Source organism: Oncorhynchus nerka, linkage group LG3, assembly GCF_034236695.1.
Source record: "Oncorhynchus nerka isolate Pitt River linkage group LG3, Oner_Uvic_2.0, whole genome shotgun sequence".
In the NCBI taxonomy this organism is placed as follows: Eukaryota; Metazoa; Chordata; class Actinopteri; order Salmoniformes; family Salmonidae; genus Oncorhynchus; species Oncorhynchus nerka.
Genome location: NC_088398.1, coordinates 28,916,601 through 28,941,348, shown reverse-complemented (window position 1 = coordinate 28,941,348; position 24,748 = coordinate 28,916,601). Strand labels below are relative to the sequence as shown.

Here is a 24,748-nt window from a genome sequence, read left to right as displayed (position 1 = left end):
CACTAAACACAAATACTTCGTTTGTAAATTATGTCTGAGTGTTGATCTGTGACCCTGGCTATCCGTAAATAAAAAAATTGAATCATGTCATCTGGTTTGCTTAATATAAGACATTTTAAATTATTTATTTTTTACTTTTTGTACATTTAAAACCAATTACTTTTAGACTTTTACTCAAGTAATATTTTACTGGAGTCATTTTCTTTTAAAGGTATCTTTACTTTTACTCAAGTAAGAAAATTGCCAGCACTGAACGTTCCCAGTTTCATGAATTAGATTTTTGTCTGTGTTTTAATTACTGGCAGCCAGTCCGTGTACTCTGGGTCTCCCTAAACTGAACTGACAGAGGTGTTCTCCCGGCCGCCACACGTTGCAGTTAAGAGTCCTTACGGTGTCTGGGTAATTGAAGGGCGGGAGTCTCAGCTGGATCCAGTGTGAGAAGCAAAAGCCTTTAGCCTCGCTGCTGCCCGTTTAATGAGGTCGCTTCTCTCCCGCTCGCTGGGAAATGGTTTAAGCAGACTGCTCTAGTGTTGCTGATTGCTCTGCTGTTGCTACTGGTGGGGTAGAGTGGTGAGAGTGGCTGGGAGTCAATTACCGTAAATTCATAGATTTTACCATTATCATAAAAGTAATGAATCCGACGTTATCATTAACAGTTGAGTCAATGTACTGATAAGAAAGATTGGCACTATACACAAAAACCTAATAGAACCCAGGAAAAACACAGAACACCAAACCCACTGAAATGAGAAAATTTGCTCCAGACCGCAAACAATTCAAGCCTTTATTAAGACATCTGGATGGACTGACAGAGAAAAAAACAATAGTTATGATAAAAACGTTTTATTTTTTCCCATTTTTTTTTCTCATTTACAGACATAAGGAAATGTTGGGAGGGCCTAGCTGCATACAGACGGACCTGTCTAAGCCCTCTCTTTATATTAGTATTTATTAAAGCCTCTTCTCTACTCACATCTCAGTCCCTGACAACGCGGGAGCATCCTCTACCTGGCCTACATCTCAAATGTCACCCTATATCTCATATAGTGCATTATATTTGCTTAGATAGGGCTTGGGTTAAAAGTACTGCACTATAAAGGACAGACCTGCTCTAAATCATCAAAAAACAGAGGGAGGGGAGGTGGTGATCAAGTCTGGGGGGTGCACAGCATTGAGCCAACAGAGCTGCCTTGTTGAGCCATGTAGAACGGGGGGTTGGGCGGGGGGGGCCTAGGACATGGTGATCTGCATGGACTCCAGCATCTCCTCCACGGCCTTCACGGAGCATTTGTTCTCCTTCGTCCCGCGACCGGCCAGCTGCATGACAGAGAGAGGAGAGAGAAAACATCAGCTCATAACATCTTTAAAGAGGCCAAAGCACAGGGCTGGCTGAGGGAGAGCCAGCCAAGCCAAAACACTATCGCACACTCAGAATGTCACGATAACCGCATAGCCCTGTCTCACGCTCCAACACATCAAGTCGAAACAGACTAAACTTCACAGAGTATACCAAACCTTCCTAATATTGAGTTGCCCTCAGAACAGCCTCAATTCGTCCGGGTGTGGACTCTACAAGGTGTTGAAAGCGTTCCACAGGGATGCTGACCCATGTTGACTCCAATGCTTACCACAGTTGTGTCAAATTGGCTGGATGTCCTTTGGGTGGTGGACCATTCTTGATACACACGGGAAACTGAAGAGCGTGAAAAACCCAGCAGTGTAGCAGTTCCTGACACAGACCGGTGCGCCTGGCACCTACTACCATACCCCGTTCATAGGCACTTAAATCTTGTCTTGCACATTTACCCTCTGAATGACACACATCCACATGCTGTGGACTAACGGGGCCAAGAGAAGAGAAGCACCACCTGGAGTCAGGGATGTTCCTGGCCTGTTGCAAAAAAAGCTGTGTCTGTGTGAGGAGGGGGAGAGGTGAGAGAGAGAGGGAGGGCCAGGATGTCCTGATGATTCATTGTCTCAAGGCCCCTCACCTGGACAGCCCCAAACTAACCCATAAACTAGGGATGAACAATATATCGGTGAACATATCGGAATCGGACGATATTATCTAAAAATGCCAACATTGGTATCATCCCGATGTCTAGTTTAACGCTGATGTCTAAGCTACCGTGCATACCTGTATAACGTAGGTACATGACATAATGACGCCACGTAAAATGTTGTGCTACACGTGCAACACAGCATTCCTAACCTAGTCCACATAATGTCTGCTGTGTGGATTGAGCAGTCAACAAGTGGAGCAGCCAGCTAGCTTCATCTGGATAGTGAGGCTCGACCGGACCTGGTTAATGTGTTGTGAAGCTAGCCACAATACTTTTATTTTGAAGGCTAACCGCAAAGTCAACTATTGTAGCTAATCCTTACTGTGGCTAGCTTCACATAGATGGGTCCGAACACCATTAATCAAATAAGAACTGTCTTATAAATTAGGGTTATTTTAGATGACACCTAGCTAGCTAACTCTTGCTACTGAAACAGATTGTCGTTTTGCTATGTTTTTGGGGAAGAACATTGTTTACATCCATGAGCTAGCTATCTAGCTTTTATTATGACCAGCACTGTATGTGCGTGAGACAACTTTTCCAGCATCATAGCATATATATCGATGAATCGTTGTGACATACGAAATACGAGTGAGTGTAGTCAATATGTAATAACTACATTAAAAAAATGAATGAACGCGTTAAATTATTATGTGACATGCTGTTATATTTCAGGTCCTGATTGGTCAACAAATGGTGTTATTTGACATGTATCTTTTTTGACACGCAAAGACCCAAACGGCGTTCCATAGAAATCCTGGTTGAGAATGAAGTGAAATAAATAAGTTTTGATGATGTTTTACTGGTAATGGGGACATACGTAAATGCCAACAAACTTTTTGGTCAGTGTTGTGTGTATGTAACCTTTATTTAACTAGGCAAGTCAGTTAATAACAAATTCTTATTTACAATGACGGCCCGGACGATGCTGGGCCAATTGTGCGCCGCCCTATGAGACTCCCAATCATGGCCGGATGTGATACAGCCTGGATTCGAACCAGGGACTGTTGTTACGCCTCTTGCACTGAGATGCAGTGCCTTTGACCGCTGCGTCCATGTGTGTATTAACTACTTAACTCTACTAGAATGCTTAAAAGGCTGTTAAAATGTTAAATATCGGTATCAGGCTTTTTTGGCAAGGAAAATATTGGATATTGGTATCGACCAAAAATGTTATATTGGTGCATCATGACCATAAACCACTGCTCCTAATCTCTTCCTCCCTCCCCCTCTCTCTGCCCCACTCTCTCCCTCTGTATATGTGTGTACACCGGCAAGACTGGACTTCCTCTGTGACTCACACACACAGCCCCTCAGACCTCTCTATCTCCCAATTAAACCACAATCAGCCCTGCTATTATCTGAACTCAGGAGGGGGTCCTCTCCTCTCGGCCCTGTCCCCAAACTACAGAGACTAACAGAAATACCTAATTTAGCCACGCTAGGAGCTACGACATGTGCCCCCTGCAACAACACCCACAGGCACTTGGCATTAGTGAGTTGTACGGTAGACTACTCCTCTGTTCTCATTATAATAACTGCTATTTAGGCACAGGGACAGCAGCGTCGGGGCAAGCTTCCTAAGACTTGAGAGCAGGGTTGGTGTGTGTGTGTAAGGCCACATCTGTTTCTGGGCGGAGAGCACACAGACAAGTCAGAGCAACGCAGCGGAGGACATCTTTGGCCTTTTCTCAATAAAATCATTATGAAACCCACTATAAACTGGGTGGTTCGAGCCCTGAATGCCGATTGGCTGAAAGCCGTGGTATATCAGACGGTATGCCATGGGTATGACAAAACATTTATTTTTACTGCTCTAATTATGTTGGTAACCAGTTTATAATAGCAATAAGGCACCTTGGGGTTTGTGATATATAGCCAATATACCACGGCTAAGGGTTGTGCCCTAGCACTCCGGTATATTGGCGTGGTATATATTGGCCATATACCACACCCCCTCTGGCCTTATTGCTTAACTAACCCCCTGTGCTAAAACAGAGATTGTGTTTCTTTCTCCCACATACATGGCTGATGTGCCATTTCTGGCTGGACAAAGAGAGGAGCATATTCGGCCTGTCCTCAGGAATGAGCGATAGGTCTCCGGAGATGCTCCGACTCCTCATTACAGACCAACGTTCAATCCCAAACTAACCCTCTTCATCTGGCTTCTACCAGCTTGCTAAATAGCAGAAGGTTTTACAGTAAATGTGTATATTCCAACACAAATCCACATGATACAAGGTGAGTTTCCCAACATAGAAATGCTGCTTGGAGAACCTGGAAAAGCTATATAAATATATTCCATTATTATCGGGAATAGTGACGCAGGGCTTGCTGTCAACCATTTATGAACCTGTTCACATACAGTATACACACACATGCATAGCCAATATAATGTTTCCATATGGGGGGAAACTGTTTTCAGAGTGTCATAGAGAGGGCATTTGGTGAAAATGTACCTTTGGCAAAGAAGTAATTTCCGAGCGTGACTCATGCAGACGTATTAAAGCAGTGGTGTGGCGGCGGTGTGGTGTGGCTGAGGGGTCAGCGCGGTTCGCTGTGTGCTTCCCTAATTTCCCATTATCCCCAACCAAAGAGCCAGGCAGCCAATTATCTCGCCTGCCTAAGGTGAGGGGACTGTATTAACTCCAGCCCAAAAACCGAACAATCCGACTCGAGAAAGACTAATCGACGAGCGGGAAAAAATATAGACTAGATTCCATTAGTTTATGTAACTGTAGAGTAAATGTACAAACGAAAAAACACCACAATTCAAGTGTTAAAATCCATTAAATAAACACCACCACAAAGATCATTCATTATTCATTCGTTAAGGACAGATCATAAGGACCATGAATGAAAGAAAATGCATTTCAAAAGAACAGAATTACATATTTTGAGTTTAAATATATTACTGTGCGTTGATTGTTGAGAATGCACGCTAGGAATTAACATGGCTAAGCGGGATACTGGGACCGTCCCATATTGACTAATGAGGTGACACCAATGATGCGCCCTGTGTGCAAACGAGCTATACGTCCAAGCTCATAACATAAATGGAAAAACCAAAACCTGTAACACCTTCCCCTCTTCAGACAACAAATATATCCTATAGTTGCTTACCACCAACAGAAAACAACTTCCATTGCACAACATAACCAACTTAAATGCATCGCTACTTAAATGAGTCGCCTTCTCCAATATAAAACATGGCGTCTACTGGCCGTCAACAATTAAATACAAGACAAAACAGAAAGCTCAATTTTTTCCCTTCATCTTTTTTCTATAGTTGCCGAAAACTCACAAGATTTCGAAAAACTCACATATGCTTCTATAACTCTCATCCCCTTCGAGCGCAACCAAAACAAAAAACTTGTCTCCAAAACGGCAAAATGTGCAGTCAAAATAAATTGTGAGGCAGGGCGGGCTACACACTGGCTAAACCAAAAACGTGTTGACTGCCCATCCTTGAAAAGACAAAATCAGCAACCAAGTTGTCCTTACCACGGACATTTCAAGGTGAAACTCCTGTAATATAGATACCAACTTTCATCTCGTGATTTTCCTTAGTGGAAAAGAGTGGCAGCACACATGATCAAAACAAAATGGATTTGCCACATGTTCTGAATACAACAGTGAAATGCTTACTTTACAAGCCCTTAACCAACAATGCAGTTCAAGAAATAGATGGTTGAGAGAAACTAGTTACCACTCTTTGCTTTGGGCAAAGGACCCACAAAAGACAATCTGGAACCTTTCTAAAAATTATCTGCTGAAATTGTTGCCACCCCTATTACTAGCCTGTTCAACCACTCTTTCGTGTTGTCAGAGTCCCAACGATTGGAAAGCAGCTGCGGTCATCCCCCTCTTCAAAAAGGGGGGGGGGACACTCTTGACCCAAACTGCTACAGACCTATAGCTATCCTAACCTGCCTTTCTAAGGTCTTCGAAAGCCAAGTCAACAAACAGATAACCGACCATTTCAAATCCCACCGCACCTTCTCCACTATGCAATCTGGTTTCAGAGCTGGTCATGGGTGCACCTCAGCCACGTTCAAGGTCCTAAACGATATCATAACCATCATCGATAAGAAACAATACTGTGCAGCCGTATTCATCGACCTGACCAAGGCTTTCGACTCTGTCAATCACCACATCCTCATCGGCAGACTCGATAGCCTTGGTTTCTCAAATGACTGCCTCTCCTGGTTCACCAACTACTTCTCTGATAGAGTTCAGTGTGTCAAATCGGAGGGCCTGTTGTCCGGGCCTCTGGCAGTCTCTGTATACATCAATGATGTCGCTTTTGCTGCTGGTGAGTCTCTGATCCACCTCTACGCAGACCTCTACTTCTGGCCCTTCTTTGGACACTGTGTTAACAACCCTCCAGACGAGCTTCAATGCCATACAACTCTCCTTCCGTGGCCTCCAACTGCTCTTAAATACAAGTAAAACTAAATGCATGCTCTTCAACCGATCACTACCCTGGACGGTTCTGACTTAGAATATGTGGACAACTACAAATACCTAGGTGTCTGGTTAGACTGTAAACTCTCCTTCCAGACTCACATTAAGCATCTCCAATCCAACATTAAATCTAGAATCAGCTTCCTATGTCGCAACAAAGCATCATTCACTCATGCTGCCAAACAAACCCTCGTAAAACTGACCATCCTACCAATCCTCGACTTTGGCGATGTCATTTACAAAATAGCCTCCAATACCCCCCTCAACTTGCCTACCTGGTTAAATAAAGCTGAAATAAAATAAAAATACGCAAGACACATTTCGCTTGAATGCATTCAGTTGTGCAACTGACTAGCATTCAACAGAAATGTGTCTTGTCCATTTAAACCCAACCCCTCAAATCAGAGAGGTGCAGAGGGCAGCCTTAATTGAAGTTCATGTCAACTCAAGGGTAATTATTTTTGTTGTTTGGCAAGGATAGGTGATTTGGAAACTGCATAATCTGCTCTTTTTGATACTACGTCGGAAGTTTACATGCATCTTAGCCAAATACATTTTCACAATTCCTGACATTTACTCCTCATAAAAATTCCCTGTTTTAGGTCAGTTAGGATCACCACTTTATATTAAGAATGTGAAATGTCACAATAATAGTACAGAGAATGATTTATTTCATCTATTATTTCTTTCATCACATTCCCAGTGGGTCAGAAGTTTAAACACTCAATTAGTATTTGGTAGCATTGAAGGTAGGCCTTGAAATACGTCCACAGATACACCTCCAATTGACTCAATTGATGACAATAAGCCGATCAGAAGCTTGTAAAGCCATGGCATAATTTTCTGGAATTTTCCAAGCTGTTTAAAGGCACAGTCAACTTAGTGTATGTAAACTTCTGATCCACTGGAATTGTGATACAGTGAATTATAAAGTTAAATAAATCTGTCTGTAAACAATTGTTGGAAAAATTACTTGTGTCATGCACAAAGTAGATGTCCTAACCGACTTACCAAAACTATAGTTTGTTAACAAGACTCCAACCTAAGTGTATGTAGACATCAAAACATCTGCTTGTGACTTTGTAGAATTTGCAAAAGTCACTTTCTGGCACTCACTTTCATTTCCCTGCCTCTGTCAATTCCAAGCTGCACTGTTCCATCAATCTTCATATACAATTTAACAATTGATACTATTATCACACAGACTATATTCAATTTAACATGGTCTTTAAGGTAACTATTATTATATGTGTGAAATTAGTTTAGCTATATACTGAAAAAATATATAAACGCAACATGCAACAATTTAAATGATTTTACAGTTCATATAAGGAAATCAGTCAATTGAAATAAATTCATTAGGCCCTAATCTATGCATTTCACATGACTGGGCAGGGGAGCAGCCATGGGTGGGCCTGGGAGGGCATAGGCAAACCCACTTGGGAGCAAGGCCCAGCCAATTAGAATGAGTATTTCAGTTTCATCAGCTGTATGGGTGGGTGGTCTTAGACGATCCTGCAGGTGAAGAAGCCAGTGGAGGTCCTGGGCTGGCATGGTTACAAGTGCTCTGCAATTGTGAGGCCGGTTGGACGTACTGCCTAATTATCTTAAACGAAACGATGCTGGAGACGGCTTATGGTAGAGAAGATAACATTCAAATCTCTGGCAACAGCTCTAGTGGACATTCCTGCAGTCAGCATTGACAACTACACGCTCCCTCAAAACTTCAGACATCTGTGGCATTGTGTTGTGTGACAAAACTGCACATTTTAGAGTAGCCTTTTACTCTCCCCAGCGCAATGTGCACTTGTGTAATGATTGTACTGTTTAATCAGCTTCTTGATATGCAACACCTGTCAGGTGGATGGATCATCTTGGTAAAGGAGAAATGCTCATTAACAGGGATGTAAACACATTTGTGCCCAAAATTTGAGAGAAATAAGCTTTCAGGGATCTTTTATTTCAGCTTATGAAACCAACATTTTACGTGGCGTTTATATTTTTGTTCAGTATAGTTTCGATGGGCCATCAGCTGTGCAGGCTGACTGCCAGTGAATGACGGGCGGTGAATGATGGGCAGTGCCTATAACACAAATTCTGTTTGCGATATTAAGATTCTAACAACGACAGAGTAATTTAAAAAGTGATTTTGTTTTGAGTCATTATGACGCTATCAGGACTTCTCTCTGGGTCATTAACATGTCAAAGTCGGGACCTTGCTTTCAGTAATAACATTTTTAACGACCTTGCCCTAGTTGCTTTGACCCCATTGTGACGTCTGCTCCCACAACACCACTCACCTGTCGCCTTTTCTCGCACTGAGGTATGACAATCACCAGGTACAACGGGTCATAAAAGCGGGACGACTGACACGAGTAGCCCTTTAAAGCCCCCATCAATCAGTCAGCACAAGCACACAGCAGCCAGGCCAGCCCTGCGGAGGCCCACAATGTTCCACAGCGGCTCCCTTTCAAATAGCCCAGCACCCATTTAAAAAGGAGGGGAAAAAAGTCTGAATTAAGAGTCAAGTCAACCTTGCGCCCTGTCATTTTTCCTCTCACACGCAGGGTGGGGTCCCGCTGCTCTGCTGCCCCTGCCATTACCAGGCAACTTAAAACAAACACAGCCCAACAGGTTGCTGGCCGGGCCCACCGGGAGCCTCTTCCTGTTCCCTGGATAAGGGTGTGGCTCTGGCTCTGTCAGAGTGGAGACCAAAAACACATGATATTTTCCCTTGTGCATTTGCTCAAACACCAAATAGAAATACTTAAAATGTTAATACACTTTCCACAGCCACGTTGTTGAGCTTAACATTATAAAGTGTGCCTGATTGATTGACTAACACAGTTAAGTGTTCTTGATTAATCAACACCCAAAGCGTTAGATACCCAACACCCCTACTACTACTAACAGAGCCATTCCGTGCCTCTGTGGTGGAAACCCTCCCAGCACTCCAGGAGGGAAAGACAGCGCTGAGCGTGTCAAGACGTGGGCTTTAGTGGCTCAGCGTGGTTCCACTCTCCCGATAGAGCCCGCACATGCAGAGCAAGGAACTGCTTATTGCATGTTTAACTGTCAACGCCTAAATAAGCAATGCATATCAGCCCTTATGGCAGCAAAGAGTTATATTAAACACACATTTATGCTCAAGGTGCCATGGCAACAGCGTAAACCGGTTTAGTGATGCCATCTGAGCAGCTTTTCACTTTTTCCGCTCTTTCCCCACATATCCTCCTCGCTCTTTCCCGCCCCTTTTCTCAGAAAGGTAGACCCATCATACCTCACCGTGCCACCACTAGTCATCTTTGTTCCACTCAAATCATACATGATTCATCTGTGTGTGTGTGTGTGTGGGGGGGGGGGAATCAATAGCCCAGCAGCACACTTAAAGGCACAGTAAATAAAGAAAAATCAGAGCAGGCCTTGTGGTCTTAAGTCAACACATTAGCTGAAATCTACCCAAACAGTAAGACACTGAATTGAAGCCCTGGGTCTAGGACCTTTAGGTGGACAGGTCTGGAACTCAAGAGTATATGCAAGGCATTCGGTTGTGCGTAGCAGGGGTAGGAAAACCTGGTCCTGAAGTGCCACTGCAGGATTTTGTCCCAAACAGTCATGCACCACTAGGGCTATGGTGGTCATGACATTTTGGCAGCTGGTTATTGCCTTAGGAACATCTACAAAAAAACATTTGAAAACAAAAGATAGTCTAATAGATCCATTTAATATACACCAACACAATATATCCATTATTTATTTGATGGCAGGTCTAAAAGAAACATTATGATATGGATAAAATGTATTTCAGAAGAACCGAGTCGGATAAGAGTCAGCCTATTGGATGATGTTCTGATTTTATTGTAAGTATAATTGAACTATAATTGAAAGGACAGTACGCATATGAAGTGGCTATGTTGGGCGTAAAAGTGATCATTTTAAAACAATCATTTTTATAATCTAGATTTAGAGTTATTTGGCTAATTTAGTTGTGAATGATTCAAACCTTAGAATGTCTTAGAAATTAAAAACATATATGGGCTGCATGATGCAACAATAGGCTATTGACTATTTGAAAAATGTGCTTAAAAAAAGCTTGAGCTCTGTTCCTTGCCTCAGGCTGCACACCCTGTTCTCTCATCAAGCGATCATATTTTACCTATCACTACTACTCTCAATTTAATCTTGTCTTTACTAATATGTCAAATTGGTTTTTGCCCTAGAATGGCCCATCAAATGGGTAGAGGCAAGGGGGGGCAGCTCCTCACCGAAGGGCTATTTGATTGGTTCAGTTTAGTCATTCAGAGTACCTGGTACAGCTGAGTAGTTGGTAGCCGTGATCACTGTAAGGTTCAATCAATCAATCAAATGTATTTATAAAGCCTTTTTTTACATTTATTTTTTACATCAGCCGATGTCACAAAGTGCTGTACAATGCAGATGCACTTGGATGGCGAATGGAGGCCACTTACCCGGAGTTAAATCCTGCCGGGTTGGCTACTCCAGTTCAATATTGGAGCAGCTGAGAAATAGGCCTAAATATAGTAGCAGCTGGGATCCTCCTCATTTCAGTGACAACCATCAAAACTCTGTTTTCACACAGGATTGCATATAGAAATGTCTGGACTAAAATAACATATTTCACTTCACGCATCACTGTTTGAGGAGCACACAGCCTCTCGCTGCGCGACAGGTAATGTTCCGCCCAAACCCTGTATGCCATGGGCTCTCCAACCCGTTGTTCCTGCAGCTACCAAGTGTTTCATTTGGGAAACCAAGTGAAATCTGTTCGGGAATTCGCTAGTAACATGTTTTCGCAACGAAACATATTTAATTAAACTGTTGACAGCTCCCATCTCTGCTCACTCGAGAAAGGAATGAAGGAGATAGGAGGAAATGGAAATGCACAGTGGTGGGATATTCTGTAGCTAAAGGTAATGTACCAGCCTATTGATAATGGGGGAAAAAATCTCTATTACTAGGCTATTCAAAATCAAATACAAATTCACTATAATTGTAGGCTAACTCTGTAAGCTGCCCTGCACAATCAATGAATCAACAGCATCACCTAGGCCTATAAATTCTCTCCCAGACTCGGAGCGTAGCACCCCTTAAAATTAAAAAAACAAACAAACAGGTAACCAGTCCATCCAGTATGAATAATAATAGTCCACACTCAAAGGCGATTACTAGAATTTGTTTAATTTGGGAATATCGGCAAGAAAAATGTACAAAATACATTAAATCCTACGCTTTTTTATTCTGCCTTGTGTAATATGCGGTAGGCTATGTATTGTTTAACGGCACATTATTTTAATTCAGGGTTCTTTTCAGGCTTGGGCTCATACATCGGCAAATGTTTATGCATAAGATGTAATATATGTATGGGTGTTCTACACACAACCTCTTAATGCTTTGAATTAATAAATCACCTTAGAAAGCGCTGTCCATTTCGTTGTGTTTGGCTTTGAAACAACATCCACAACAACCATGTTTTCACTCAGTTTCAGCCTGTTGTTAAACCAGGGCTGACTAGCCTTGTTGTATAGGAACAGTATAGGAACAGTTAAGTGGAAAAGGCAAGTGGAAAATGCGGCTCAGTCGCTATAGCATGGCGCTTGCAACACCAGGGTTGTGGGTTCGATTACCACGGGGGACCAGTACGAAAGAAAGTAGGAAAATGTGTGCACTCTACTGTAAATCGCTCTGAATAAGAGCATCTGCTAAATGACTAAAATGTAAATAGTGTAGCTTTCATAATTAAAGTAGACACATGGCGTGACTCACCTGATAGGCTCGGTTGATTTGATTGGTGGCCCAAGCAGCATACCTCACATTTGCCTTTTTCACCGTGGCGTTCACTTTGGGGCAGGCAGCAATGTGGCTTGCCGACTACACAGGGGAAGAAGAAGGGAGTGGAAAGCAAGGGAGAGAGGAAAGAAAGGTGTCGTCATATCAAAACAGCAATAAAAGCATAAATGAGATGAATTGGCCCGACGACACGAAGAAAACTTTTACGGGAGAGGAAAAAGTGAGTGCTTTATTTAATGCCCCAGCTCCCCGAGTGCAGTGTCACTTAATGGGCCCTAATTTCTCCAACACCATAGATTGCCGGTGATGACAGGGCCCGGCATGTCTTCAGTGTGTCTTCAGAACCCGCGGTGCTGTGGCGAGTGAAGCGCGATGTGAATCATGCTCTCTGCCCGCCCCAGCTCCCCTCAGAACCACAAAACCCATGTATTTTCCATGCTACTGCCATCGTCTCCGAAGTGCAAACCCCACTAGGCTTAAACGGGCAGCACTTCAAAGATGTCCCTGTGGACATGCTGAAACTTTAACTACACCCCAATCAACTTCCCCCCCCCCCCCATTTCTAAAAAAAATGTAAACGATTTTGCTTCTGGATTTCTTCTTCATAACCTCCGGCGTATGATGTCAGCTCTACCCCAGAATTATGTCGTCTTCCGTAAGGATCCCCGCTAGTGGAGTGACACAGCACTGACTAACACTAACTAGTGTTAGTGCTTCTACATCTGCATTGTACAGCACTTTGTGACATCGGCTGATGTAAAAAATAAATGTAAAAAGGCTTTATAAATACATTTGATTGATTGATTGAACCTTACAGTGATCACGGCTACCAACTACTCAGCTGTACCAGGTACTCTGAACGACTAAACTGAACCAATCAAATAGCTCTTCGGTGAGGAGCTGCCCAACAGTGGTGTTCGTGAAGCTTCACAGTCTCCCAGAATCAGATGAAATGGTCAAAGTCATCGCCTTGGCACAATCCCATGTCAGGAACAAACTTGCACTTGTCAAGGATTTCAACTTTGGACCTCGTGCACACTAACTTTTTTACAATCAAATTTAAATCTGAAACCCACGTTAGGCCAATATACAAGTGGCAGTGGATGATTTGACAGAGGAACATAAAGTCCTCTATTTAACTATGTATGCCTTTCCTATGCACTTCTCAGTAGTTGATATTCAGACTTACCTTATGCAGGTGCGTAACGGGCCTTGCAGGCGTGGTTCCCTTACGCGCGCTGAATACATTTAATTCAAACCACTGAAAACCCTCCCACTTGCTGGCCAACAGACTTTCTCATGGAGTTTTCATTCAATAGGATTTTCAGTGCATTTATCTAAAGCCATCCCCTTCAATTTGGCGTACCTTTAATCTGAATTTTCTCGACAGACTCACTAAAATATATGGAAAGAACGGTTCAGAATATTAGGGATCAATGAAAGAAAGCCTTGTAGATCTAAATACACACCTATTTCTGATTTTGAACACCAATTGCTAGATTTAAAAAAATATTCTGATCTATATTATTTACGGTTAGGAAAGTATTTATGAATAAAAAAAATTTAAAAAAACAGGTTTGGAGAGCCTATACGCACAAAAGATATTGGTCAATCAAAAATACAGTGGTTCGATTCATCCTGAAAGCTGACCTATTCAAATTGTTCAAGCCATAAAATATTGGAAGGTGAGAATAGTGTACAGTAGTGGCTGAACAGTAGTCAATAAGTCCACACTAAATCATGGAACTGTGATGAGAACAGTCCAGTTGTCGTGAACAGTGTGCCAGTCTCCAGGTTTAACCTGCTACATGTACTGTATGTATGGTCTACAGTTCGTAATGGTTCCAATAGGCTACATGTCCCAAATGATTGCACAACTTGTAATATGTTAGCCCGATATGATCCACTATTGCTAGCGATCCTCAGGAACAACCACACGAACGTGACAGAGTGAAGAAAGGTAAACTGACTGTAATGGAATGATGCAAAATGTAAGGAGAGGAACACTAAAGTGACCGTTGTAAATGTATGTGGGTATAACTGACAGTGGCATGGTGAAATAGACCTAGAACAATTGTCATTTATATTTACAATCCCCTTATCCAAATGGCTTACTCATTTACCTAGTGCTTATCAAATCGCTCTTATCAAATGTGTAGAGAGAAAAGTGCATACAAAGATAATTCCGTTCCATTTAGGTGCTCTTAACAACAATAACTTTGGAGGTTAAGAGACCTGAAATTCTTAAATTGATGCTGCTTTTTATGCACGTTCTGTAGCTAGCTAGCACCTTGAAGACCTTCTTAGACTTACCTCTTTTTCCATTTACCCTGAAAGTAGTCTACGGGCCGGGAGAGACAGTCATTGACGGTTTGAATTTGTTTAAATAACGTTAGCTCATTTGAACCCCATGGACTACTTTTAGAAACATAAAAGTTAGTCTATAAAAGTGAAGATACCTCTTCAAAGACCATGAACGGATCCAGTGGTTGTGCCCCTTTCCGGGTATGAGATGTTTTGACTGCTTGAACCCCTGTGGCAGTAGAGAGAAAACACTGGAAGGCCTGTGTCGCTGCTTCTCTCTGCTCTGGCCATCCACCCACCCTTATTCCTGCACTCTCCGTTTGTGTTCTTATGTCAGGACTCACTTACATATGATGCATTGGTGCTAACGGACAACTTCCTGTTGAAATAAATATGCAGATGAAAGGGGGGCATTTGGCGCAGACGAAATCAAAACGTTAACCTGGGCCGGGGCTGGGGGGCTGCCTGCGACTGACAGAACGCAGGAAGGAGGCAGTGGCCCTCTCTTCCCCGGTTTCTTACTGCCACTGCTCTTTATTTATTTGAGTCATTTTGGTCCTCAACATGAAAAAAGGTTCCGTACGAAAGCCTAGAGGGGTAAAATTACCAAAATAGAGCGCTTGAAGGGGCAGGCCTTTCCAAGCCAGGGGGGTTTACCCACTGGCTTCACCCACTGACCTATCTGAAAGCTGGGCTCTGTGGTCGCTACACAAAAAGGCAGTAGCAGGCCTGCACATTTTGACAAACCACAGGAGAAAAAGGGATGAGTTGTTGCTCTTTCACCCCCCTCCCTCGCTCCTCTCATCATGCGACAGTTAGATGTGCGAACTCACCATATACAGACCGAACAAGGCCCTCATGTTCCTGTTGTTCAGCTTCAGAGCCTGGGCAAAATACTTTCTGGACAGCTCCAGGTTTTCCAGCCCCCCCTGGGTGTACTTCACCTGTGAGACAAGGCATTAAAATATGGGCATGAGGCGTGTCAACTGGGGGGGGGGGGGGGGGGCTTACGCAATGCCTACATGGCATCTGGATAAGCACGACATGACAAGCCGTGTAAACATTTCGACATTCATGAGCGTGTATCCCCGTTGACGTTAAGTGCAGCGGCCCGCTCCTCCAGTGAGAGAGAGCATTCACGTAGAGGGTAGGGGGGAAACATTATTCCATAGTTAGGCCGCTTGATGACGGACATGCAGAGAGTTATACCTACCTCAGCGTACTGCTCACAGTACAAGTGATTGTGAGGGTTGGTCATCATCAGCTCCTCCAGACAGAAGGCTGCTTTTCCATAGCTGTGGGAACAAGGGAACAATGAATAGATTGATGACTTAGAGCGATGGACAGTTCATCATCCAGCTTTAAAATAGTACGGGGGGGAAAATGTGCTCCATTTCATCTGTGACGTAGTCCACCCATTCCAATCCGAGAGTGTACATTTGTTCTGCAGAAAGTGCTCTTGCCGATTGGTTTACTGTACATTTTGGCAAGTTTGGATCTAGGAAGATGCATCCAACAAACTAAGTTTATTTTCACACTAAGGGGATCTGGTGGCCTACGTGGTTATGTCTATATTGGCGAAACTCTTCAGTTTTGCAAAGTGGAACATTGAAAAGGAGAGGAGCGGGGGGGCTCCAGACACACAGGATCAATCTGTCCGGCGATGTGTTTTTCACTCTGGTAATGTGTAGTTAAATACCTTCCTGAGGTCAGCGTTACAGTAGGAACTGGCACACTGTGCCCTACTTCAGATGAGATCACTTCTCAGCAGACTGCTGGAGCTGTTGACCTCACGCTAATCTGCAGCCATTCCACATCTTAAAACACACAGTTTCCCCTTCAGGGGACCCGTCCAAGGGAAGGCAAGTTTATCTCTCCAGCACACAGTCAGAATTACAGTCCACACACACTCAATTCCCACGCCTTGAAAGACTACATGAACTCAGAAAACCAAAACAGGGCTATTAAACAAAATTGGACAAAACACAAAACCCAGCATTCAATTCTAGTGTAGAGAGACTGTACGTGATCCAGCATATGCTGTATCAGCGCTTGGCAATGTGCAGAAAAACCAAAAATGGTGCTTGTGGTGGCTGGGATCATAAATGACACAAGATAAGGATGCTAATCTGTAGCCATTTCACTGCCACAGAGGGAGAAAGGGTCGGGGGAAGAAAAAAAAAGCTCTGACGCAAGCTGGGTGTTTTTGGCGGGAACAGACAGGACCAAATGCTGCCTCGCACGACATGAAGAGACGATCGGGCCCATTTAGAGTCTGTTTAAAGGACTTCAAAAGAAAGAGAGCAGCATTAGAGTGGTGGGGAGAGCGAGAGAGAGATCGGGGTATTCGGAAGGTTGGGGGGCTGCTTACAATTACCACTTCCTCCCCATAAAGACTTTCAGATGTGCTCCTGCAGTGGCCCCGGGCCTGCAGCGGAGAGGAGAGGCAGCCTCCATCAGCAGGCAGAGGCCTGGCTGACTGCAGTACCGCACCCTCCAATCTCCAACCATCATCATCACCACCACTCAGCTCCAACTCGCTACACCTGGGTTCAGAGACCACGCTGCTACCTCGTGGTGGTAGCACTGTTACTATGACTCACACATATGCTTTGTTCTCTTTGAACACCAAACCAGACAATAGTTGGTTTTTAGTGCTATCAATTGTAATACCACAGTTTGACTGAGTTCCACCTCAAAGCTTTTTCCCAACCAGACTTGGGCAAACGGATCAAGATTCCTCCATTAGACTGTGCAAACTGACCACAGTAAAAGTCATCATGCTCCATTGGATGACCAGGCCAATCTGAACCGTTAGACAGTAGTTAAATAACGCCTAATTCAACAGCACTACAAGCTCAGATGATTCCCAATGAGTCGAAGCATCTCAACGGTTCAACGCAACAATAATAAAAAGGCACAATCTCAATAATGTCCGAATATCACTCAGCGGTATGAGGATTTTTTGTTGTTTTTTGTGTCTTTCTTTTTAAAGGTTTCCACTGCGTTAGGCTATTAATTACTGTCATAATGTTTGAACACTGATGCCTGTAGACATGTAACAATGGCAGGCCGTGAGTGATTTGTATATTTTTAGCTTGCGGGGCGCTACACACTGAGGGCGGAGCAGTTCATTGCTCTTCCTCGCTTCTCCATCAGCCTCTGTTTTTTCTGGCTCTGGAAACAAAGTGCCACCAACTTCTCCTGGGAATCTCTCTGCAGCCACTCTCCCTGCCTCTCGCTCTGTGGAAAGAGAGGTGATAATGCCATGCTGTCCGGAAGAGAGGAGGGGGGAAAAAAGGGAGTTTGTAACCCAAAATAAAGAAAAAGAGAGAAAAGAAATGGACACGCCAGTAGATAAGGGGCTCGGGGAGTGAATGGGGTGATATTACAAAAGTTTGGCTAAGCTGGGAGATAATCCGCTCACCCCTGGATGTCCTCCCTCTACTACAGCAATAAAGCCCCTCGGGACAAAAACGTGAAATATCCAATAAGCAGCCCTCTCACTGCGCTAAACATTCCTGCAGACACTGCCCTCTTGCCAGGGTGACCACAGAGCCGGTGTGCTGCTCACACACACACACACACAAACACACCTCCATGAAAGACGTCTGCTTCCCTGACTCCTAAGCCCCCAAGACAATTAAGGAGGGATAAAAAATAAAAAGTGACAAAACCAAACAAAAACATTTCTCACAATGCTCTTGTCTTGGGAGCCTGACAATTACCCCTGGCAACAGAGATATCAGTAGGGGGTTGTCTTACCCCCATATGTATGAGCGGGGGGCTTAGGGTCAAAATCCTATTACCCTCCTCTTCATGTGACAAACATAGACAGGGGCTCAATGCGGACCCCTGGCTGAGTTAGGCATTTCAACGCCCCTCTCCATTGTGCCCATCCTAATACATCCCCCCTCTGGGATCAAGCCGTCAGGTCAGTCACCGAGACTGGGAGAGAGGAGTTACCCCCCTGAGTCTGATAGAAGCTGACAGGTATGATAAGGTACTGCCTCCAGGTCTTGACACCAGGGAGTGCTGGCACAGCACGAGAGCGAGAATGACCCACACCACTCAAACCTGGAACGGTCACAGGTCATTCCTCAGCACTGGAATAATACGTCAGTCAAAACGTCACAAGTGATGTACATGAGGTAAGCTAATGTGATGGAAGAAATGCGATGGTTACTCGTGCTCGTTGATGTAGAGTTCCGACAACTCGTGCCACGCTTCCTGGTCCCCGACGAACCTGTAAAAAAAACAGTGAGAAATTTAGGGAGTCTCCCGTTGAGGATGCAGTTCAGCAACGTCACACCATGCTTTTTAGAACCCTGATTAGCAAGAGGATCATCAACAATAACCTCTCTAATATATAGTACAATAGCTGAAATCTCCACGTTTCAAATCAATCAAAAACCGTGGCATTATATAACTAGGCTAACAGACGGACAGGGCAGAGAGGCAGAGAGCTCCCAAGATGGAGTCGAGATGAGGGGGTCTCATGGACAGGTTGTGGCCCAGCCCGGATCAAATCGAATGCAAACCCCCTTTTAATTAAAAAGGCCAGGGGGGGTGCGTGTGAGGAGATTGTCCAAATCCCCTTGTAAAACACTACTCACTGCTCCAGATACTCGTTGAGCTCGCGGATGGCCTCAGCGCTCTTCCCCTGGGCCTTCAGAATCGAGATCTTCCTCTTCCTCGCCGCCTGTGGAGATCCGCATCAACAGAGGATTAGTAAGGTCTTAGCTCCTCAAGTGTTTGACCGAGGAGAGGGGGTCTCCTCAGAGCTCACACAAATAAAAGGGAGAGGAGAGAAAGGATGGGGGGGGGGGGGTGTGTATGTGTTAAATGAGTTTGGGAGTCTTGGAACTATGCTCAGGTGGAAGTTGGGGGGGGGGGGGGGTGTATGAGATGTTGGTCAACGCTACCCCCCTCTCTGCTCCTGGCCCGAGCCCCTTGGGAATATGGACCATCAGTTCACAGAACGCCAAGTCGATGGAGAGTGGAGGACTGGAGTGGTGGGAATCGGGATTTGACATTTTCTCTACGGAATCATCAGCCAACAGCGTTGATGTGAAGTGGTGATTTTCAGTACCAAATAATTTCAGTTAAGAGATATCTTCATTTAGGAGAGATATTGACCGCATGAACCAGCCTTACTGAGCACTTCCCTGTTACAGTTCTTACACAGCAGTGAGAAGCCTCACTACTTAAAATGCTGATGTCCCTACTATTATTGATATTGTTATGGGGCAACTTTAAAATTGATGTGCCAGCATCTCATAAGAGGTAATGGTTAGCTAGCTAGGCTATATCTGTGGAAAGAAGAACACAAATCATAAATCATAAAGTGGTGAGTCATCCCCGTCTAAGTGGGGAAAACAGGGCCTTACCCCAAACTCGACGGCCAGCGCATTCAGAACGAGCTTCTGAAGCCATGCTAACTTACATCAGCCTCCAATTGCCTTTTCTTTCATTTTGATGTTGAAGTGACCTTAAAGTGGATTAAATTCTCATCAATCTGAATCAGAAAGTATTACACTCGCTCCTCTGACTTTTCCAGGCAGCGTTTGCGAGGGTGTGTGTGTACCTAACAGCGGGCTGCTGTTGCCATTAGAATGGTGCTGCCCTGCCTGCCACGGCCCATTTTATTTATGGACTGGCATTTGATTAAGTGGTGCTTCCTTTCTCCCACACTCATAACCAAAGCCATTGAGGGCTGTGCATGAGTCATGTCTGAGCCGCCATAAATCTGGGAATCCACTGACACCGCCGTCACAATAAATCCACTTATCCATCACCCTGAAACAGGGACCTGCACTACAGCCTGGCTATAGTGCTTACTTACACAACCACCCACTAATCTAAAGTCAGCAATTTTTTATAAATATCTAGATTGTTGACCTGTATTATTGCTTGCATTTGTTCTAAAAATAAACACATACCATGTGAATTGCCGTTTGAGAGTGGTCCTCACACAATTAAACACAAGCTTCATCGAGAAAATATTATTCAAAAGGATGAATTTATAGGTGGGGGGGGGGGTCGCACCAACTTCCTCTTCTCTCCCCCCTCTACCCATAAAACACATATCTCCTCAAAATATCAAACTATTCTACATGGACCATATTCTACTGGGGATTGATGCTATGTGAGATTAAGGAATTTTTACTCACTTCTAACCAAATTGCTAACATGTGTACTTTCCCTGTCCGATACCAAAAATCTGTCAGAACACCAACTTTCAGTGTGATTCTTGCAATTGTAGGCCTACCCCACACCCCTCTCTTTCCCCCTTCCTCTCTTCTCTCCCAGTCCTTCATTCCTGATAAAGAACCACTTGGGGCTCACTCAGAACACATGGAAGTTGGTAGCCCCGAAGGAGTCACACAGAACTTTATTAAATGCGGACCTCTTCCAAACCGCTCCTCCTCTTGCTCTCTCCCCCTCTCCAAACTAATGATCCAGAAGAACCTGGCAGCAGGGATAATCCCACCGTTGTCATGATTCTTTTTTAATTAGGGTTCTCGAGGAGCATTTAGAGCACTGGATTTTTTAAATCAACCCTGGCGCTAACTGAGAAGGACTCACCACAACCCAGGCTCTGACTGTGAGGACAACACTGGACACCTAGATAGCACGTTATAATAATGTTAAATAACATACAGAGGGAGAGATGGAGGGAAAAGAGATGGAGAGAAGAATGCAGAGAAAAAGAAGGGGGGGGGGGCATGAACGAAGCTATGTGCCGCTGTTGTGAAATAGCAGGTAGATTAAGGTATTAACGCATTAAAAGCAACACTAAAACATTCAGAGTAAAACATTTGTTTACAGTAAAAAAATAAATAAATAAAAAATGTTACACAGATGTTTCAAATGCCTAAGAGCTTAGGGAGTTTTACTTGTATTACTTGGAATCAAAAGTATACTAAGGCATCCAGAAATCAAATACAGAAGCATTGTCTAAATAGTGCCTAAATCATATGGTTGCAAAGAGCCAATATTTTCAATTTCAACAGGATCTGGTTTCAGCTCCGTAGAAATCTGAGTGCATCTTTACCGCTGTAAAAACGATCTTGTCCTACACTCTAACTGCATACAATTCCCATTCAACCTCAGTAAGGGATTCTTAGTGACCTCAATTACCTCTACACAACAATAACGATAAGATGAGGGTCGGAATTCCATTTAACAGATTAATCATCCAGTGTCATTTGGACTCTGAATGAATAATTAATGAAGTTACCTTTTGTATGAAATTGTGGTAGACAGACACTAGGCTAGGCTCTAGCTTTTTAGCCAAAGTTCTTAAAGAAAAAAAGATGAGAAGCACAAAAATGCATTTACGCAAGCAGACGAGAAATTCTCCAGATCATTGCTGTAGGTATTGGAACACAATAAAACTATGGAAGGGCTAAGAGTTCGACACATTCTTTGGACACCGCCATGGCAAAGAAACCTTGAGCAATTTTTGTTGATTCAACAATTTTGGTTAATGGGTACCACATCTATTCCACAGCCTGTAATTACAACAGCTCAGTTTCCAATCTCCAGCTCGGCATGCTGGGATGCCTCACAAGTCCTTGCTGTGGTCGCCAATTTTCCGCCATTTCTTTGAGCTCCATCCCCTCCCTCATTGTACAGAACATGTTAGAGAACATGCTGGACTGGGAGTAGTGGAGATCCTTCATTCAAAGACAGGTGACCTAAATGATGTCAGCCCCCGTCCACACCACACCCTCACCAGCCAAGAAGGGTTGGTGGGAAAAAATCTGGTCTGGAAGACACCAGGGGACAGTGAGGACCTGTTTCCATTCCCGCCCTCAGGCTTAACCGAAAGGGCGTTGGTGTTACGGATGGCAACCACCCAGCCTTGAGATCAGGAAACGGGCCGATCACATCCCCAGGACATCACCTGGGTGGTGCTCTGATTGGCTAGCGAGTACTTAGTACCCACCATTCCCACAAGGGTACTATTCCCAAGGCACCTCCCATTTCCCATTGGAGAAGATCTCACAACCCAAAGAATGATTAGGGCAATGGATGTTTGAACTAGTTTACCCATTAAGTAAACTATTATGTGTCATAAGTAAAGCTTCTAGAAAGCCTTTGATAACTCAGAACCCGGTAGACTTTCAGCGAAGTCTACCTAAAACATTGTACTTTGCGAAGGCTGATTTTACGCTCTGCCTTTCCAAGTTCAGATTAGGGAAACATTTTTGACGGTATACCAGGGTATTTGGAAATGGCCACGGGATTTATTTGACTTTTTTTTTATACATTTGAATATTTGCAGGTACTTTTTAAGTAAATACCTGCAGTCAACTTGTGTAATATGTTAGGGGAAAAAAAGATTGCGTTCTTCATTTCACCTGCAACATCCTTTTTTATTATAGAGCTTACCGGTAGTCCACAGTCACGTGGAGTTTACAAGCAGACGAGAGACCGGAGCCTTGTGAGTCACTCACCGTTGTGCAGCACACACCAGGTGATCTAGTTACAGGAATTCACAACTAAATGTTTGCTTGCTAGATATCTTATAATTATTAAGTTAACTGCCTAGAATGTGCTAAATGCTCTGCAGTTGTGCATGTGGTTTTCTAATTTCGTAGCTAGCTAGCTACAGTGGCTTGCGAAAGCATTCACCCCCTTGGCATTTTTCCTATTTTGTTGCTTACAACCTGTATTTTTTGGGGGTTTGTACCATTTGATTTACACAACATGCCTACTATAAGACACAAAAAATGGAAAAATTGAGTGAGCATAACTATTCACCCACTAAAAGTCAATACTTTGTAGAGCCACCTTTTGCAGCAATTACAGCTGCAAGTCCCTTGGGGTATGTCTCTATAAGCTTGGCACATCTAGCCACTGGGATTTTTGCCCATTCTTCAAGGCAAAACTGCTCCAGCTCCTTCAAGTTGGATGGGTTCCGCTGGTGTACAGCAATCTATAAGTCATACCACAGATTCTCAATTGGATTGAGGTCTGGGCTTTGACGAGACCATTCCAAGACATTTAAATGTTTCCCCTTAAACCAGTCGAGTGTTGCTTTAGCAGTATGCTTAGGGTCATTATCCTGCTGGAAGGTGAACCTCCATCCCAGTCTCAAAACTTTGGAAGACTGAAACAGGTTTCTCTCAAGAATTTCCCTGTATTTAGCGCCATCCATCATGCTTTCCATTCTGACCATTTTCCCAGTCCCTGCCGATGAAAAACATCCCCACAGCATGATGCAGCCACCACCATGGTGTTCTCGGGGTAATGAGAGGTGTTGGCTTTGCGTCAGACATAGCGTTTTTCTTGATGGCCAAAAAGCTAAATTTTACCAGAGTACCTTCTTCTCTTTTTTGCCCCTCTGATTAAATGCCCTCCTTGACTGGTCCGTGAGTTTTGGTGGACGGCCCTCTCTTGGCATGTTTGTTGTGGTGCCATAGTCTTTCCATTTTTTAATAATGGATTTAATGGTGCTCCGTGGGATATTCAAAGTTCCTGATATATTTTTTGGGGGATATTTTGAAACTTGATTTTTTCCATTTTACTTCACCAATTTGGACTATTTTGTGTATGTCCATTACATGAACTCCAAATAAATCCATTTAAAATCACAGGTTGTAATGCAACAAAATAGGAAAAACTCCAAGGGAGATGAATACTTTTGCAAGGCACTGTATCTAGCTAAGTGGTTAGCTTCTTCCAAAATCAAGCTTCGCCTGTTAACTGCAGCGAATCCCTTCCTGGATCATGAGCCTTGCTGTCTAATATTTGTTTTGTGCGTGCAGCAAACTGTGAGTAGCAGTTTTTTGTTACTTCTATACTTTACTTGTATATTTTAGGTCAGAGACTGTATAAAATGTTTGCATTGTATTGTGCTCGTTAGCATTTAGTTATTATTTTCTATGAGATTTTACATGTAGTTATTAGCATGGCTAACCTTCGGATTGTAAGTCACAAGGTCGGTATAAAAAAGGTATGACAATTTGGATACATCATTTACACACTGTGAGACATATGTGGCATTGTGTTGTGTGACAAAACTGCACATTGTAGAGTGCCGTTTTATTGTAATGATCATGCTGTTTAAATCAGATTTTGCCACACCTGTCAGG

General features: G+C 43.6%; 1 protein-coding gene across 2 annotated transcripts in view; it reads right to left on the bottom strand.

Moving 5' to 3' along the window:
• Window positions 1–770: 770 nt before the first annotated feature.
• Window positions 771–24,748, bottom strand: part of LOC115106333 (ER membrane protein complex subunit 2) — a 55,737-nt gene continuing 31,759 nt past the window's right edge. The window contains exons 6-11 of one of the 2 annotated variants that reach the window (XM_029628947.2): window positions 19,259–19,344; window positions 18,829–18,888; window positions 15,856–15,937; window positions 15,476–15,586; window positions 12,315–12,419; window positions 771–1,317 (exon numbers count right to left, since the gene is read on the bottom strand). In XM_029628947.2, coding sequence (XP_029484807.1) covers window positions 1,231–1,317; window positions 12,315–12,419; window positions 15,476–15,586; window positions 15,856–15,937; window positions 18,829–18,888; window positions 19,259–19,344 — 531 coding nt within the window. In that variant the 3' untranslated portion in view covers window positions 771–1,230. The remainder of the gene's footprint in view (window positions 1,318–12,314; window positions 12,420–15,475; window positions 15,587–15,855; window positions 15,938–18,828; window positions 18,889–19,258; window positions 19,345–24,748) is intronic. The other variant, XM_029628955.2, reaches the window with a different exon arrangement.